The sequence below is a fragment of the Culex pipiens genome, chromosome 2 (genome assembly GCF_016801865.2).
Source record: "Culex pipiens pallens isolate TS chromosome 2, TS_CPP_V2, whole genome shotgun sequence".
NCBI classification, from domain to species: Eukaryota; Metazoa; Arthropoda; class Insecta; order Diptera; family Culicidae; genus Culex; species Culex pipiens.
In genome coordinates this window covers 30404503-30420782 of record NC_068938.1, presented here as the reverse complement: position 1 = coordinate 30420782, position 16280 = coordinate 30404503, and the positions used below count along the sequence as shown (strand labels likewise).

Here is a 16280-nt window from a genome sequence, read left to right as displayed (position 1 = left end):
GAATCAACGGGTTACTGGGGCCGGGCTTTGCGGCCAAATTTACCACGGAACTCAAAATTGCCAGCTTCGGCACCAACATCGTCCTTCTTGTCCGGTTCTCCGGCATGCTCGTCCCGTTCTCTGGCATGCTTGTCCGGTGGTACTCCTATCGGTCCTCGCCAGGGCCTCCCTTGCGGTTATCACCGCGGGGTCCTCCTTGACGGATCGCCGCGGGGTCCTCCTTGACCACCACCACGGGCACGATGTGGCAGCGAACGGACCGCCGCTTCACTGTCAACGGAACAGTCGCCGGGGGCTTCGGCACCAACATCGTCCTTCTTGTCCGGTTCTCCGGCATGCTCGTCCCGTTCTCTGGCATGCTTGTCCGGTGGTACTCCTATCGGTCCTCGCCAGGGCCTCCCTTGCGGTTATCACCGCGGGGTCCTCCTTGACGGATCACCGCGGGGTCCTCCTTGACCACCACCACGGGCACGGTGTGGCTGCAAACGGACCGCCGCTTCACTGTCGACGGAACAATCTCCGGGGGCATGTGCAGATACTCGTTTTCCGCCTTCAGCAGAAGAAAAGAGTTACAAAAATCCCATGCGATTGCCGGGGAGATAAAAAATGGCTTTCCTGGCTGGGATACTGACCTTCACCACCGGTTCCAAAATTCCTTCGCGCTTCTCATTTATGGTCACAGATTTACAAACACAAAATCAAAACATAAACAAACTGACGCACTCGCGGTCGTCCGTGTGAAATTGGGTTGCGGCTTTGGTTGCGTTTGACAGTTGTTACGCTTCAAAAAATTCGAGAAAGGCGGGGGGCGTTTTCGAAACAAAATGTTGTCGAATGTGATGAAAATGTTGTCGTTTTTGAAAACATTTGAAACGAAATCGAAAACATTCGATGTTCTCGATTTCAACGCAATTTGGTTTCGATATTGCGGACCGGATTTCTATCCGTGTAGCGAGGTCCTCGGTCCAACCAATGTGAGTATCGCGGCCCATACATACAATTTGACAATCTTGCCATCAGGCTGCTTGAATCTTAATTACCCATCGAGGTCTTTTTTAACGTTAAAATACAAACATTTGAGAGCGGTGGAAATTTATTATGTTCAGGCTATGATTTTTTACTGTTTTTATAAATATCTTAAAATTTTAAAATGTTTTATCGAATTTGCAGTCATCATAGATAAATATTTAAAAGCGAAGTAAATAAGGTAAATTTCTACGGAACATTTAAATCCTACCTTTTTTTAAAGTCACAATTTTCCATTTAACTTGAAAATATTTGTGTAATAAGGAACAGATGTTTTCTTAAAACTTTGCTTGAAAGAAAATAATTGATTGGATTGATAAACCAATCAGTATTTGAATATTTTTATTGATTTTTTTTCACGATAATCAATGTTAAATACTTTATTTTGGATAAAAAGTGACACCCAAGAGGCAAAAAGTATCAGGAGTTCTGAAAAAAATCTTTTAAAGTGGCTACACAATTTTAGTAGAATAATGTGAAAGTAATGTTTTCTTTCAGAATCGTGAATTTTCGAATTTCTTTTGTTTTTTTTTTCTTGTAATTTTGCCCAAAATGATAAATTTTAATATTGATAAAAAACAATAATTCATTTTTAAAGGTTTTACATTTTACCTTTCAAATGCAACCTAGTGGATTATCAATAATTGTTCTACACAGTTTCAAAAGACACAGCAAAAAAATAGGAGAGGGGCCAAACAATTGCTTCAGCAAGGTACAGCTCTGAATATCATCATATTTTTTGTGCGGTTAGTTTGTTTGAATTATTCAATCAGATTGTATGCAGTTTTAAGTACTAGATTCCAAATCAATTATGTTTTCGGCCCACACTTGCCTCACCTAAACCACTATTTTGAAAAGGTCTTGGCAAAACTTACCAAACAAAACAAAAAAAAAAGAGTCTTTAGACGCAAATCAATGGTAGGTAGGCACACGTCTGTCATCATTTTCGTAATAAAGGATAGAGTATGTCATTGAATCAATCCAAAAACGTTTAGATATTTTTGTACAAAAAATCTTTTTATTCATTACCATCAAAAGTTTTCCATTTGAACGAGTAATTTTGTTTCAAACATCTCGTTACACGCTTAATAGCTCGTAGTTAAAACTAATTATTTCTCTCTGATTTTTTTCTCTATTTTCCACTCCTCACTCATACTAATAGATATAAAATTCAGCTTTGCTTTCACTCTCACTCTCTCTCTTGTCGACTTGATATACTTCCACTGTGAAACTTCATTAATCTTGTGCCGCTCGCTTTTTTCCATCTCACTCACGATATTCTCGTCACTTAATATGATAAAAATTTTTTCGCTACCGACTAAAAACACTAATCCGACTCCGGGGATATAGTTTTTGTTTTGTTTTAGAGGAGATTGTTTGCTAAAAACCGTCATTTTTTTTTTCGTTTGTATGGTTGTGATGACACTCGGAGATTGGGTTCAACATGAGTATTTTTGTTTTTGTTTTCGTGTTTCACCGAGCAGAGTGTTGTTTTTGTGTCTGTTTGTCTGTGTGTACAAGTTTATTTACAAATTGGCGCTGGTTTAAGAAATCGTTTGTCGCTAGCCCGTCGTCTAGACTGGAGCATTTCCAGGCTAATGATCCTCCATCAACGGTGCACAGTGGGATTAAATAGGGGAAAGTTTTGGTATGTATGGCAATAAAAAAAGCATTTGAAAACATTATTTGAAGTATGAATTTATTTTCTTAGCAAGAGCCAAAATATTTCGAAATTTCTCAAATTTCTTTGGACATAATTGAACAAAAAATCAGCTTATTTGAATTATGATTGCTGATTGCTATTGGAATTGTAGTTCGCTTAAGTTATTTTTTTTATATTATACGCTTTTTAGTCAAACTTATCTTGGAATACAAATAAAAATCACAACAAATATTATGAAAGAAAAAATATATATTTTGAGTTTTTCGATGTTAAATCCCACTGTAACATTTATTGAGTCAGTTCACCGGGCTAAACAAACCATCAATCCTTAATTACAATTAGTCAAGATTATGTGAAACTTTTTCGCTGCTTTTCCTCCATCCTCACGCACACTCACACACTTACGAGTTAAGTATCCTTCACTTACACATATAAATACAAACGTTCGTCGCTTAACCTAAATCACTAATATTTACACGCACTGGCTTCTTGTTTCTCGCTTATCGACCATGTCGAAAGCTTCTCCTGTCACACATTCCGTGGCGCATCCCTAAAACACGTCCTGCTTTTTCCTTAAAATCCCCTTCAACGGAACTGCCCCTCCCGCCGTCGTCCCGCTACTGCTGCCCATGCTGCTGCTGGTGGTGATGGCCGAGGCCGTGACGGAGGAGGACGAATCGTCCCCGCTGATGATGGCCACCGTGGTGCCGGTTACGGACGAGCCCCCACCACCGCCGCCATCACCGTCCTCCGTTCGTTAATCGAACCGTTCGATGACGTTGCTGGCGAGGACTTTGCTGCCGCCGGATGAGGGCGGAGGGGGTGGGGCGGGGATGCACATTTCGTCGATGGTGCAAACCCGGTCGTTGTACGGGAACTTGAAGTTGATTTCGCTGCCGGTGGCGGTCAGCAGGGACGTCTCGGTGCCGTTCTTCTCCAGGGTGGCTTCTGTGCAGGTAAATGAGATTGTTTTTTTTAGATCATTTAAATTATAGGTTCTTATCACATAATATGCTATATAATTTAAGATCGTAGAAGATGTCCTTCACTCTTGGGGCGATAACTGTCAATGATGGTTCTGAATTCAGGGTCCAGAAATAGTAAATTGAAATGAAAAAATAATCACGATAAGTAAAATGTACAACCACCATTTTTTGATTGATACATTCTGAATCAAGATTTGAATGTTTTTCTAAACCAAACATGGCTGCCAAATGGCCGATCTGGAATGATGACTTCCAGAGCCTTAAACTCATATTTCCATTAAAATTTTAATATCTATATCTATATATACTGTCATCAGAAAACAAAACAATATATTTGGAGTATTTGAATAATGTATAGCCTTTTAGAGCAATTCCAGCACAAAACAGGAATTTTTCTGGTACTTTTGTACCCGACCTTCTCCAATTTCAATGAAAATTTGTGGACATGCTATCCTAGGGTAAAACCATTCAAGCCTGAATTTTCAAAAACAGAAAATGTTATCTGACAATGAGAAAATGATTTTAAGGACGACACGAAATCATAGGCTAGGTTTCAAAATTTTGATATTCGGGGCATTTACGACCCATCAGGCCTGAAAGGGTTAACCGAGACATCACCTTAAAATTAACCTTCAAACTAAAATATCGAAAAATCTCGTAGAAGTGACCCGTTTTTTACTTTTGGATACGATGCAACAGCTTTGAGATACAGTAATTTTTAAATTACAAAATACAAAAAAATAAATAAAAACTAACGCCCTTCTTAAATGTTATCCTCGACATATACACAAAAATGGCTTATCCCTTTCAGGCCTGAATTTTCAAAAAAATATTTTTTTAGTCAATCATGGGAAAATGATTCTTATGACCATACGAAAATTATAGGCTAGTTTTGGAAATTTTGATATTTGGGTCATATAAGACCCATCAGGCTCGAAAGGGTTATATAAGCCTAAAATAACATGTCTACAAAATTTCATTGAAATCGGAGAGGATCGGGTACAAAAATACCAGAAAAAAATCCTATTATGAACCGGAATTCCTCTTTAATCATTAAATAGAACCTTTTTTGGTTGAAAAAAGAGAACAAAAAATATTGAAATAAGCTTTAAAAACGATTAAAAAAAAAAAACAAAAAAAAATTCTTTGTGTAAATATGGGTATTCGGCGCCATCGCTCCGTGCCATACTTTCATACACCTAGGAGCCCAGGGCGGCGAAGTCCTTGTAGTTAAAAAGGAAGACACTAGTGGTTGGTACTAGCAATGGTGGCCGACAGCTATAAAGTCAACTTCGTTTTTTTTTTTCGTTTAAAAACGATTTACGAACAGTTTGCCACAATTTAGATCACCAATTGTCAAATTGATTAGGTCAAAACAATTTTTAAGTTTGCCATGTTGGGTAAAAATAGAATCGTCGCATTTTCTGTTTAGCGATTTTATAAAAAAAACAACAACCTTATTGAGCGAATAATATGATTTTTTCAAATGTTTTATTTCTGAATAATTTTTGTGTCTTTTTATAATTTCAAGTTTTTTTTTCGAATTTTTATTCCATTCCATTTTGGTTTTTATGCTTCAAAAATTGAATTCCGTCATCAGGGTGTCAAGAAAACGTGACAAATAACCAAAATTCTAGTTTTCTAAAAAGAATTGAATGCTTTTGAAGATCAACTTTTAGATTTTATTCCGCATAGAGGCAGGTTGGGTTATTGGTGGAGATTAAAATATTTTTTTTCTAATAACTTCAATATTTTTTAGAAAATTATTTTCGACTGTTATTATTTCAATTAGAAAAATATGAGTGCAAAATGTATAAAACATAAATTACATAAATATAATAATTTATAGATTTTTTTCCCTTCAATTTTTCGTCGTTGTTGTCGTTTTCTGTTGCTTCAAAATTCTAAATTTGTTAATAGATATCAAATGCCTTTGTTTGATTAGAAGAGAAAATTCTGTGTGACTTCAGACAACATTTTTTTTGCATTTTTTTATTTGGATGAAACTTTGTGGATACTTTTTGTACGACCAAAGAAGTTATTTTGCATCATTAGTTCGTCCATACAAGTCTGTATACAATGTTGGCAACCGTTCTTACAAAAACGCCATTAAAGTATTAAGGAATCTGTAAAATTGGAAAGTATTTTCTAATAAATTTGCCGAAAATAACGAAGCTGTGTATTTTTTTCAGAAAAATATTATCCTACTCTTTAAAAAAAACCACAAACAAAAGTGAAATGGGCAAAATTAGCATTTGTTGTGCTTGACAAAAAAAAAACAGAATCTTTCGAGCTACAGCAAAAGTTGGTCAAAATTCGTGTTGTCAATTTTTTATTGGAAAAAGTCCAAAAACTTTTTTAACGTAATTTTCAAATGTAAAATAAATGTTGCAATCAAAAAAAAAAAAAAAACTACAAAAATGTCGATATTGAACATTGTTTTCAAGTCATATCCAACAAAAATTTATTTTTCATTATTTTTGTTGAAGAGATAACAATATTCGTTATAAATTAATTTAAAGAAGATTGGATTAAAGGCTGCGGAGGAGCGGAATGTGAAAGAAAAGCAAATAAGAATAAATAAATTTTGTCGGCACAGTAAAAAAAAAATACTGATTATTTGACAGAAAATCTGTCACCATTTCAAGGTGTAATCATTTAGTTTTAATGTGGACACAGCCAGAATAGCGTAAAAATGTTGAGAGACGATAATTCAGATAAAAAATATATGTCCGATTAGCAATGAATTACTGTTAAGATAACAAAAAGTCGCAAAAAAAAATTGCAAAATCCATTTTTGCATGAGAGTTTAATAACAGTTTTATGTTATCATAACAAAATTTGTTATTAGTCTGATATTGGTTGAAAGCCAAAACAACTTGGGAATAACATTTTTTGTTATGGAAGAATAAATTCAATTGTTTTTGGGATGATCGGATCAGTTGTTAAAATTACAAAAAAGAATAACAAAGATTTGTACGAAGAATAAGTCAAAATGTTATAAGTCTGTTATTACATAACAATTCAATAACAAAAAATCATAACGGCGAATATCAAAACTTGTTATAAATAACATGAAATGTTATTGGCCTAGTATTTTAAAATACCGTAAACTGGGGTGACATTGATAGCCCGGGGTGACATTGATAGAAATTTGATTTGGCCACTAATTTTGATACATCCAATGTAACAGTCACATTTTTGCATATATGTTCGATAATCAGCTATCCCTTAATGCTTACATACTCAAAATTCTCAAAAATGTTTAGATATTAATTTGACAGTCATTTGAAAAACCTATCAAAGTCACCCTGGGCTATCAAAGTCACCCCAGTTTACGGTATCAAAAAATGTTATTCTCAAGTTATTTCCGTCTGCTCGGGATGTCAAAAAATTAAATTATGGTTAAATTATCCAATGAGTAATTCTCGCTGAAAGTGGACCACTATTTACACAAGGTGCTCAAAAATCAAATGCAATGTACTTTTCCAATAGCCCCCACCAAGTTATGAACGAAACCATGTTTGGTTGGTTTAATTTGTCCTCACCTCGGCGCCACGAAGCTAAAACATTTTTTTTAATTGGTAATTTTTTGACTTAGGCGCGCCTACAAAATTGCTAATAACTTTGCAAAACTTCAACGAACCCTTGATGTTTAGGGGTGTTTTGGAAAGGAAATGGCCAGAGCTTTCGAATAAACTTGTCAGAAAAATACCGTTCCATACATTTTTTAGCCACAAAACACCAATGTATTTTTAAAAGTCATTTTTGAAGGCCGGCGCCCCGCTTTATCGAAAAACTGACAAATCCATTCGAAAGCTGAGACGATTTCACATAAAGGACCTATAAATCTAAGGTGTATGTTCCTCCTATCTTTTTTAATCTAATTTTGATTCTGCGAGCACAGCGCTCCGTTCGCGTTTCGGGCACCCAAAATGTTGCAATTTGCTTGCCCCATTTTAAGGTTTTGTCAAAAAAAAATAGGTGCTCACTTTTTAAATGATAGTTTATTGTCCAAGGATCGAAATGCACTTTCGATAATTTACCAATATTTATGTTTTTGGGTTCTTCCAGACAATTTAATGTCGAAAAATTGTTTTTTTTTGCTTTTTTTTTGTAAAATGCTCACTTACAGCTGGGTGGACTTTTTCAGTAGAACTAATGAATGTAGCATGTAGGAAATTTCACTACGAACGTTTTTCTCTAAAAGAAAACGTAATTTCGATACTCCAGTGCCAAGATATTTTAGTTTTAGTGAGAAAAAAAAGTGCCAATTTTACAAATTTCTCGGAATCAACAAGCACGGCCTATTATTTACATGCGGCATATGTTTTGGAGGCCAGAGTATGGTTTCTTATAGTTATTTTGGTCGCTGAATTCGGATCTGGAATCAAATTTCAGATTAACAGTGAACCGTGATATTTTAGCCACGCTCAAATATTATTTGCGTGTATTCCCCATAGCCACTTAGGGATCGGCAGCCGAAGCCGCTAACCACCGCGCCACGAGGCCTCTTAAAACAATCAGAAGTTGAAAAAAACAATCTCCATAAAAAAATCCGTGAGTAAAATATCAATTAAAGGTGAGCGAAAGATGAAATATGACCGAATTCACTAGCGATCAAAATTACAGCATATTACCGCAAATAACTTTTGGCCGTTGCTCCAAATTTAACAGTTAATCTGAAATTTGATTCCAGATCCGAATTCAGCGACCAAAATAACTATAAGAAACCATACTCTGGCCTCCAAAACATATGCCGCATGTAAATAATAGGCCGTGCTTGTTGATTCCGAGAAATTTGTAAAATTGGCACTTTTTTTTCTCACTAAAACTAAAATATCTTGGCACTGGAGTATCGAAATTACGTTTTCTTTTAGAGAAAAATGTTCGTAGTGAAATTTCCTACATGCTACATTCATTAGTTCTACTGAAAAAGTCCACCCAATTGTAAGTGAGCATTTTACAAAAAAAAAAGCAAAAAAAAAACAATTTTTCGACATTAAATTGTCTGGAAGAACCCAAAAACATAATTATTGGTAAATTATCGAAAGTGCATTTCGATCCTTGGACAATAAACTATCATTTAAAAAGTGAGCACCTATTTTTTTTTGACAAAACCTTAAAATGGGGCAAGCAAATTGCAACATTTTGGGTGCCCGAAATGCGAACGGAGCGCTGTGCTCGCAGAATCAAAATTAGATTAAAAAAGATAGGAGGAACATACACCTTAGATTTATTGGTCCTTTATGTGAAATCGTCTCAGCTTTCGAATGGATTTGTCAGTTTTTCGATAAAGCGGGGCGCCGGCCTTCAAAAATGACTTTTACATTGGTGTTTTGTGGCAAAAAATTTATGGAACGGTATTTTTCTGACAAGTTTATTCGAAAGCTCAGGCCATTTCCTTTCCAAAACACCCCTAAACATCAAGGGTTCGTTAAAGTTTTGCAAAGTTATTAGCAATTTTGTAGGCGCGCCTAAGTCAAAAAATTACCAATTAAAAAAAATGTTTTAGCTTCGTGGCGCCGAGGTGAGGACAAATTAAACCAACCAAACATGGTTTCGTTCATAACTTGGTGGGGGCTATTGGAAAAGTACATTGCATTTGATTTTTGAGCACCTTGTGTAAATAGTGGTCCACTTTCAGCGAGAATTACTCCAATTTAAAAAAAAACTATATTTTAAAAAAATCACAACAAGTAAATAGAGAAGTTATTTCGCAAATTTTCTCAAAAGATCCTCGGCGAACACCAATAGAACGTTGGTTGTTTTTAAAATGTACTCGAGATATTATCATGTAAGTAAGGCCGATGCAAATATTTAAAAAAGTTTTTGTCCCTCGGCCCTGGCTGAGGTCAAGGGGGGGGGGCAAAAAAATAAAAAAATATAAAAATTTAAACAACAAGCCATAGTCTTCACATTTAAATGGAAAAAGTGATTTAAAATGCATTTTACACTAGTTCAGTTGTTTTGCAATCATTAGTTTTCAAAAAATCTAAGATCTGACAAAAACAAAAATTTTATCGAAAAAAAAGATTTTGCATCGAATTTTTTTTAAAAATCTTAAGATTTTTTTAATAAACCCAAACATGCTAAAAATGATTTTAAACGCAGGAGAATGTATTTTAATTTGATTTCAGCTGGTTGCACTTGAATTTTCATTGAAATTTTGAAGTTTATTGTAAAAATATTTTTTTTGCCCCCTGATTTTTCGGGCCAATTTTGAAGGGGGGGGTGACAAAAACTTTTTAAAATATTTGTACCAGCCTAAGTAAATTTTAAAATCGATTAACCTTAATTTAAAACTTCATCATCCCGGTACGAGAATCGAACTCACGACCTCTGGATTGGAAATCCAGTACGCCGCTAGTCGAAACCCATCCCCTACCGGTCAGTGTTCCCAGTGAGTAAATTTACTCTTTGAAGGGATCTGACTTTGCCGAGCCAGACAGGAATCGAACCCATCACCTTCCGCTTACAAGGCGAAACCCGTATTCTCACGGCCACGGTAGCTCGGCAACCTTCTGATGTTGTATAATAAATATAGTTTTACTGTTTTGTCATTTTAGAGTTTCTATTCAGTTAAAAATAAAACTTATAAATATGAATTCTGAATCAGGACTGTCGCTATGAACAACTCCACAAATCGGGAAAGGACAATCTGACTTATAAAGGTTAAGCTCCGAAGCTCGTTGCATCGCAACCCTCTCGAGAGCTCCAATCTCTTGCATTTTCCATCAAGTATGATGAAGGGATGATGAATTGTCCCCTTTTACTCTTCCCAACCCAACCCGGTTCCCGCCAAGCTACTTACCTCGCTTGTCCTCGTGTGTGTAATACCGCGCCCGGTGCCTCGAGAAGCAGATCGCCGTGGACACCACGATTATGGCCAGTATCACGAACAGTATCAGGCCACAGAAAGCAAGCACACTGGCACTACCAGCTGCAAGGGGGGAGGAATTTTGAGGGGAGAGAAAAAATATATATTACGAGTGTGATTTCAGCAGTGTTGGGGAGAAAGAGTTATGGGTTTGCCTTTGGGGTGAATTATGGACGCGGAGGAGGAAATAGGTTTTTTTAATTTGTTTTTTTTTTACAAATTTTATAAAATAATAGACATAAGAAAACATATAATTTTAGAGTTGCCTACCTTGCTCGAGAAAGTTGTGCGACGTGCTGGCCGCGTCGTGGTCCTCGTCCACGATGACCTCCATGCAGCTCTCGACCCGGGCGTCGTCCACCAGCTTGCTGATGGTGAGTCCCCGGAGATTTTCCGGCAAGAAGCACTCCGCCTTTTCACCCCAGGGCAGCTGCAGCAAAATTTGTCGAAAGAGGGAGACACATAAAATTAAATTAAAATTATTTTCATCAGATTTTTCATCTTCTTCTTCATACCTTTTCGGCCATGTCGATGAGCGCACCCATGTGACATCGGTCACATATCAGCGGATTGTTCTCGATCCGAAGGTCGGCGATCTGGGACAGCTGGGTCGCGAACCGTTCTTCCACTCCGGACAGCTGATTGCGGGACAGGTCGAGGAGCTGAAGATGGAGAGAGAAATGAAAACAGAGAAAAGTTGTTGATTGGTTGAGTGATATTTTGATGAAAATAGTTTGAATATCAGAGTCAATCTTTTCAAGGATTTACACGCTCTCTGCCCTCCTGCAAACATAAAATTCTTTCGCCTGACGTCAATTACGGTACAGATGATGAAGAAAAACTTTTCCCACAATCAACTCCACCTCGAGCTATGACTCGAAGTCGAGGTTGGAAGCAGCAACATCATTCAAACATATTTTCCATTGTAACATGAGAAATGACACATAGCGCTCCAGGGTGGGAAAAATGTTCTACAACTTATAATAGTTCTTCTGGTGCAATCTTTGGAGGCAGGGCACACCGAATGCCGAGAAAAACCGGAAGCCCCAGTGCAATCAATTTTCCAAGCCCGTTCTCCTTCTCAGATTGGGGGCACATGAATGATGTTGCTGTTGCTGGCTGGGTTGTTAATAGACATTGCTTCCATTGATAATTTATATTCATACATTGTGCATTGTGCTTACACATACACAGGATGCGCCTAGGTGCACAATAGGTCGTGTTTATTGTGTGTCACAAGACATCAATTTATGGGAAAATTCATGATGCATATTCTCAAGAATTTGTCATGTGTGATGTTACCTATACAGCTCTAAATCAAAACATATTTTCGAAGCAATATACTCTTGTTAATTCACTGAATTTCAAAATCAGTAACATTGCCAGTTCTTGTATTTTGAAAGAAAAAAAAAGCGTTTTTTGTTCTGACACCAAGTTTTTCTTTGTTCAAGGGATTTCCTAGAGGGACATGAGCCTCCTCTTGTAACGGAAATTCGATCGTATTTGGCTGGGGTCCATCCACAAACACCGAAATCTTATTTTTTCCCTTACATTTTGTTTATGACATCAAAGAACATTTAACATGTGTTAATAAAATTAAAAAATTGGCTAAATTTGAAAAAAAAAATCATCATAATTTCAAAATAAAAAAAAAATCAAAATAAAATTCATTTTCAACATTGAATTAGCACGGGTCCCCCACAGGCCGTTTTTATGAAAAAAAAAAAATTCCACCCAAACCAATGATTAGACATGGTTCCTGGGACCATTCTGCACCTCTGGGCCAAGTTTCAAAATATTTGCCGGCAGAAATTTCGAATACGGTCAGTTTTAGTGTTTCGAGTAGAAATTAAGGAGAAATCACGTTTTAACTCCAAAACATTACTGGTCATGGTTTTAAATTGTACTTACATGTAGCAGAATGATATAAAAACGATTTACAGCTCTGACTTAGCCGGATTAAGCCTAAGTGAAGTGACTTAAATATATTATTTACTAGTTTATACCTTATTATAAATAAAAAAACTCCTACATCAAGGAATTTCAAGTCAAGGAAAACTAGATTGGACAAAAATAACTTAAAATGGGGTGACTTTGAGCCAAGCGAAAGGTGAAAACTTGGCCTTTTAAAGAAAAATAGTAAGAAGTTTCAAAAATCTAGCCTAACATATGAAAACGGCGTATGAAACTTTAAAATGCTGTTTTAACGGTGTCTGGACCAAAGAGCCTATGTCTGGAAATATTTTTATCGGATTTCCCAGACATTTTTACGAAACATACCAAAAAATGGGAGGAGTTCATTAACAGGATTCCGAGATATGATTTTTTGAAAATAAAATCCGTGTTTTTCGACGCGTCGTGCGCAAAAACGGGAAAATAACGAAATCGGAAAAAATCCACTTTTTTCACTAAAACTGCGATAACTTTAAAATTTCAGCGATGACCTTTACATGTTTGGGCAGCAAAATTTTTGTAATTGAAAGACGCAATTTTTGGTCACCCTAATGGCCAAACAAAAAAATACGTGTCTAATTATTTCAGCCAGGGAACCCAAAGAAAAAATTTGAGCCCGATCCGAGCACTTTTGTTTTTTTTGTGCTGTTTTCGTGAGGAATTGCTGTAAAATAATTATTTGTTGCTTTAATTTTTATTCTGATAATTTTGAATGTGGTAAGGGGAGAGTATAACATTTATTGCATAACATATATTTGATTTTCGCAAAATTTCAACCTCAAAAAGTTTTAGTATTTAATGACAAAATTAAATGAAAATTCGCAACTCAGTGAAATTTTAAGTTCCATAAAATTCAAAAAATTTCAAAATTTCTAAATTAAATGACATTGCAAAATTTAGCAAAACTTCAAAATTCAAATCAATAAAATTAAATAAAATTTTATTATAAACAAAATTGTACAACTCAACAAAATATCTGAATAAAATAACATTTAAAATTAGATATTAAATGAAATTTACAAATTTAAATAGTTTCAAAGTATAACACACTTCAAAAAAAAAATCGAATTTTATATCGCCAACGAAATTTCAAAACTCATGAAAAGTGCATGATTCAATGAAATCATAAATTAAATTAATTATAAAAATTTGATAATAATTCAATATATGATATAACTTCCAAATAAAATAAAATACTACAATTCGATAAAATTTCTAAGATTGAGAAAATTTTAAATTGCAATGAGCAATTCTCGCTGAAACCGTCCCACTAGATGCACATGTTCTCAAATCGTTACGGCAATGTTCTCATTCGATTTAGCGCACCAAAAAAACATAAAAACAACCTTCGAACCAATGAAAATGTCAGCCGTTAGCCACCTGTAAATAAAAACTTGTTTTGAACAATGGATTTTTTCGAAAAAATGCCATAATTTGAAGAAATGATATCTCCCAAAATACATTACCAAACATCAAAAACTTATATATCGTTGGAAAGGTAATTGCGAGGGCTTTCTATCGCACTTTGATAAACATTTTAAAAATTATTTTTTCAAGGGTAATTTTCAGGATTTTTGGGAAACTTACTCTTAATTTTGAATTTTGACCGTGTTCGCAACCACTTATCGTTACGAAACCATTTTCATTCGAAAGATTGGACGATTTTGCATAAAATTAACTTGAGAAAAGTAGTGTAATGAAATAGTTTTCGTAAAGTTATTAACGGATGAAAGAAATTGTCAAATTTCAGTTAAAAATAATCATAGCTCAGACTTCAGAAATGAACCTTATTTACAGGCAAAACAAAGCAGGATTGTATTTGAGCCGAATGTACAGTCATCTGAGGCAAATCTGGACATATACGATGAATAGGGACAGATATTTCAACTATGCTTTCACTCATTAGATCATATTTTTAATTTGTTTATGTAAAAGCATACAAAAACAAACAAGTTTCTAAATTTTAAGCTTTTAAGTACTCTGAAAACTTATGTCCTTACTAAGACTGTAGTCTCGATTCGCCACATTTCATTGAAGTAATATTTTATGCACCGAATTTGTTTTAGGAAGGTCTGCTTTATTTGTAATCGTGCACATGAAAGTGCAAAGTTGAAATCAATATTTTTTGATCAAGTTAAAATTTGGTGGGGCTGTTGATACCATCAAAACAAGCAAGAAACTCGATTTTCGTCCAAATCGGACTACGCCCTTTTATTTGACACCACCCCAAAGTTTCGCTTTTTTTTGCAAACAATGTTAAAAACCTTCATTTTCAAACTGCTATGTCTCTAAAACCGCAAGCCGTACAAAGTCGAGCCAGAATTTACTAGAAAGATAATGTTACGTTGAATCATTAGGTGTAGTCTGTTTTTCAATTAACCCACCGGAGGTCGCGTACGTGTACTTTGTACACAGTTTGTAAGGGCACTTGATACAAAGGCGAAAACACGCGACTTCCCGAAGGTTAAAACTATTTTCAGTGTATTTATGTTGCACAAATGAAAACTTTATAATAGGTTTTCTTATTAAGAGCAATTAAAATTAAAGTTGAATGAATCCCGTAGTCCGATTTGGACGAAAATCGAGTTTCTTGCTTGTTTTGATGGTATCAACAGCCCCACTAAATTTTAACTTGAAAAAAAAAATATTGATTTCAACTTTGCATTTTCATGTGCACGATTACAAATAAAGCAGACCTTCCTAAAACAAATTCGGTGCATAAAATATTACTTCAATGAAATGTGGCGAATCGAGACTACAGTCTTAGTAAGGACATAAGTTTTCAGAGTACTTGAAAGCTTAAAATTTAGAAACTTGTTTGTTTTTGTATGCTTTTACATAAACAAATTAAAAATATGATCTAATGAGTGAAAGCATAGTTGAAATATCTGTCCCTATTCATCGTATATGTCCAGATTTGCCTCAGATGACTGTACATTAGGGTGCCCAGAAAAAATGACCCCCTGCTCCACAAGCAAAAAACGATTCTTTGGGTTATTTTAAGCATCTGTGCAAATTTTGAGAGTAATCGGTTGAGATTAACCCATTAATACCCGAGCCTGAAGTTGGTGAAAAAAAAGTTTTTCATACAAAAATGACTTTTTTAAATCGCTAATAACTTTTCAGGATTGAGTTTTACAGCTTTGGTATGTTCTACAAAGTTGTAGAGCATTAAATTTTCATTGAGAATATCACTTTTGAGAATATTTGGATGGCAGTAGCGCACCCTGCTGACAAAACCTTTAGAAAGTTGGGATTTTCATACATTTTTTCGATTTTTCCCATACAAACTTCACCTCCGAGTATCAATGGGTAAATGTTTACCGATTTTGCTCATATTTGGCACAGAGTCCTAAAATAGCTCAAGGAACAATATTCAGCTTGTGGAGCGAGGTTTTGAAAAAAAGTCCCATATTCTGGGCACCCTACTGTACATTCGGCTCAAATACAATCCTGCTTTGTTTTGCCTGTAAATAAGGCTCATTTCTGAAGTCTGAGCTATGATTATTTTTAACTGAAATTTGACAATTTCTTTCATCCGTTAATAAATTTACGAAAACTATTTCATTACACTACTTTTCTCAAGTTAATTTTATGCAAAATCGTCCAATCTTTCGAATGAAAATGGTTTCGTAACGATAAGTGGTTGCGAACACGGTCAAAATTCAAAATTAAGAGTAAGTTTCCCAAAAATCCTGAAAATTACCCTTGAAAAAATAATTTTTAAAATGTTTATCAAAGTGCGATAGAAAGCCCTCGCAATTACCTTTCC

At 35.3% G+C, this 16280-nt stretch overlaps 1 protein-coding gene across 1 annotated transcript in view; it reads right to left on the bottom strand.

Annotated features, from left to right (window-relative positions):
- Positions 1–2477: 2477 nt before the first annotated feature.
- The window catches only part of LOC120426583 (insulin-like growth factor-binding protein complex acid labile subunit), a 222694-nt gene continuing 208891 nt past the window's right edge, over positions 2478–16280 (bottom strand). Inside the window, exons 10-13 of the mRNA XM_039591372.2 lie at positions 11071–11217; positions 10826–10985; positions 10490–10618; positions 2478–3637 (exon numbers count right to left, since the gene is read on the bottom strand). Coding sequence (XP_039447306.1) covers positions 3447–3637; positions 10490–10618; positions 10826–10985; positions 11071–11217 — 627 coding nt within the window. The 3' untranslated portion in view covers positions 2478–3446. The remainder of the gene's footprint in view (positions 3638–10489; positions 10619–10825; positions 10986–11070; positions 11218–16280) is intronic.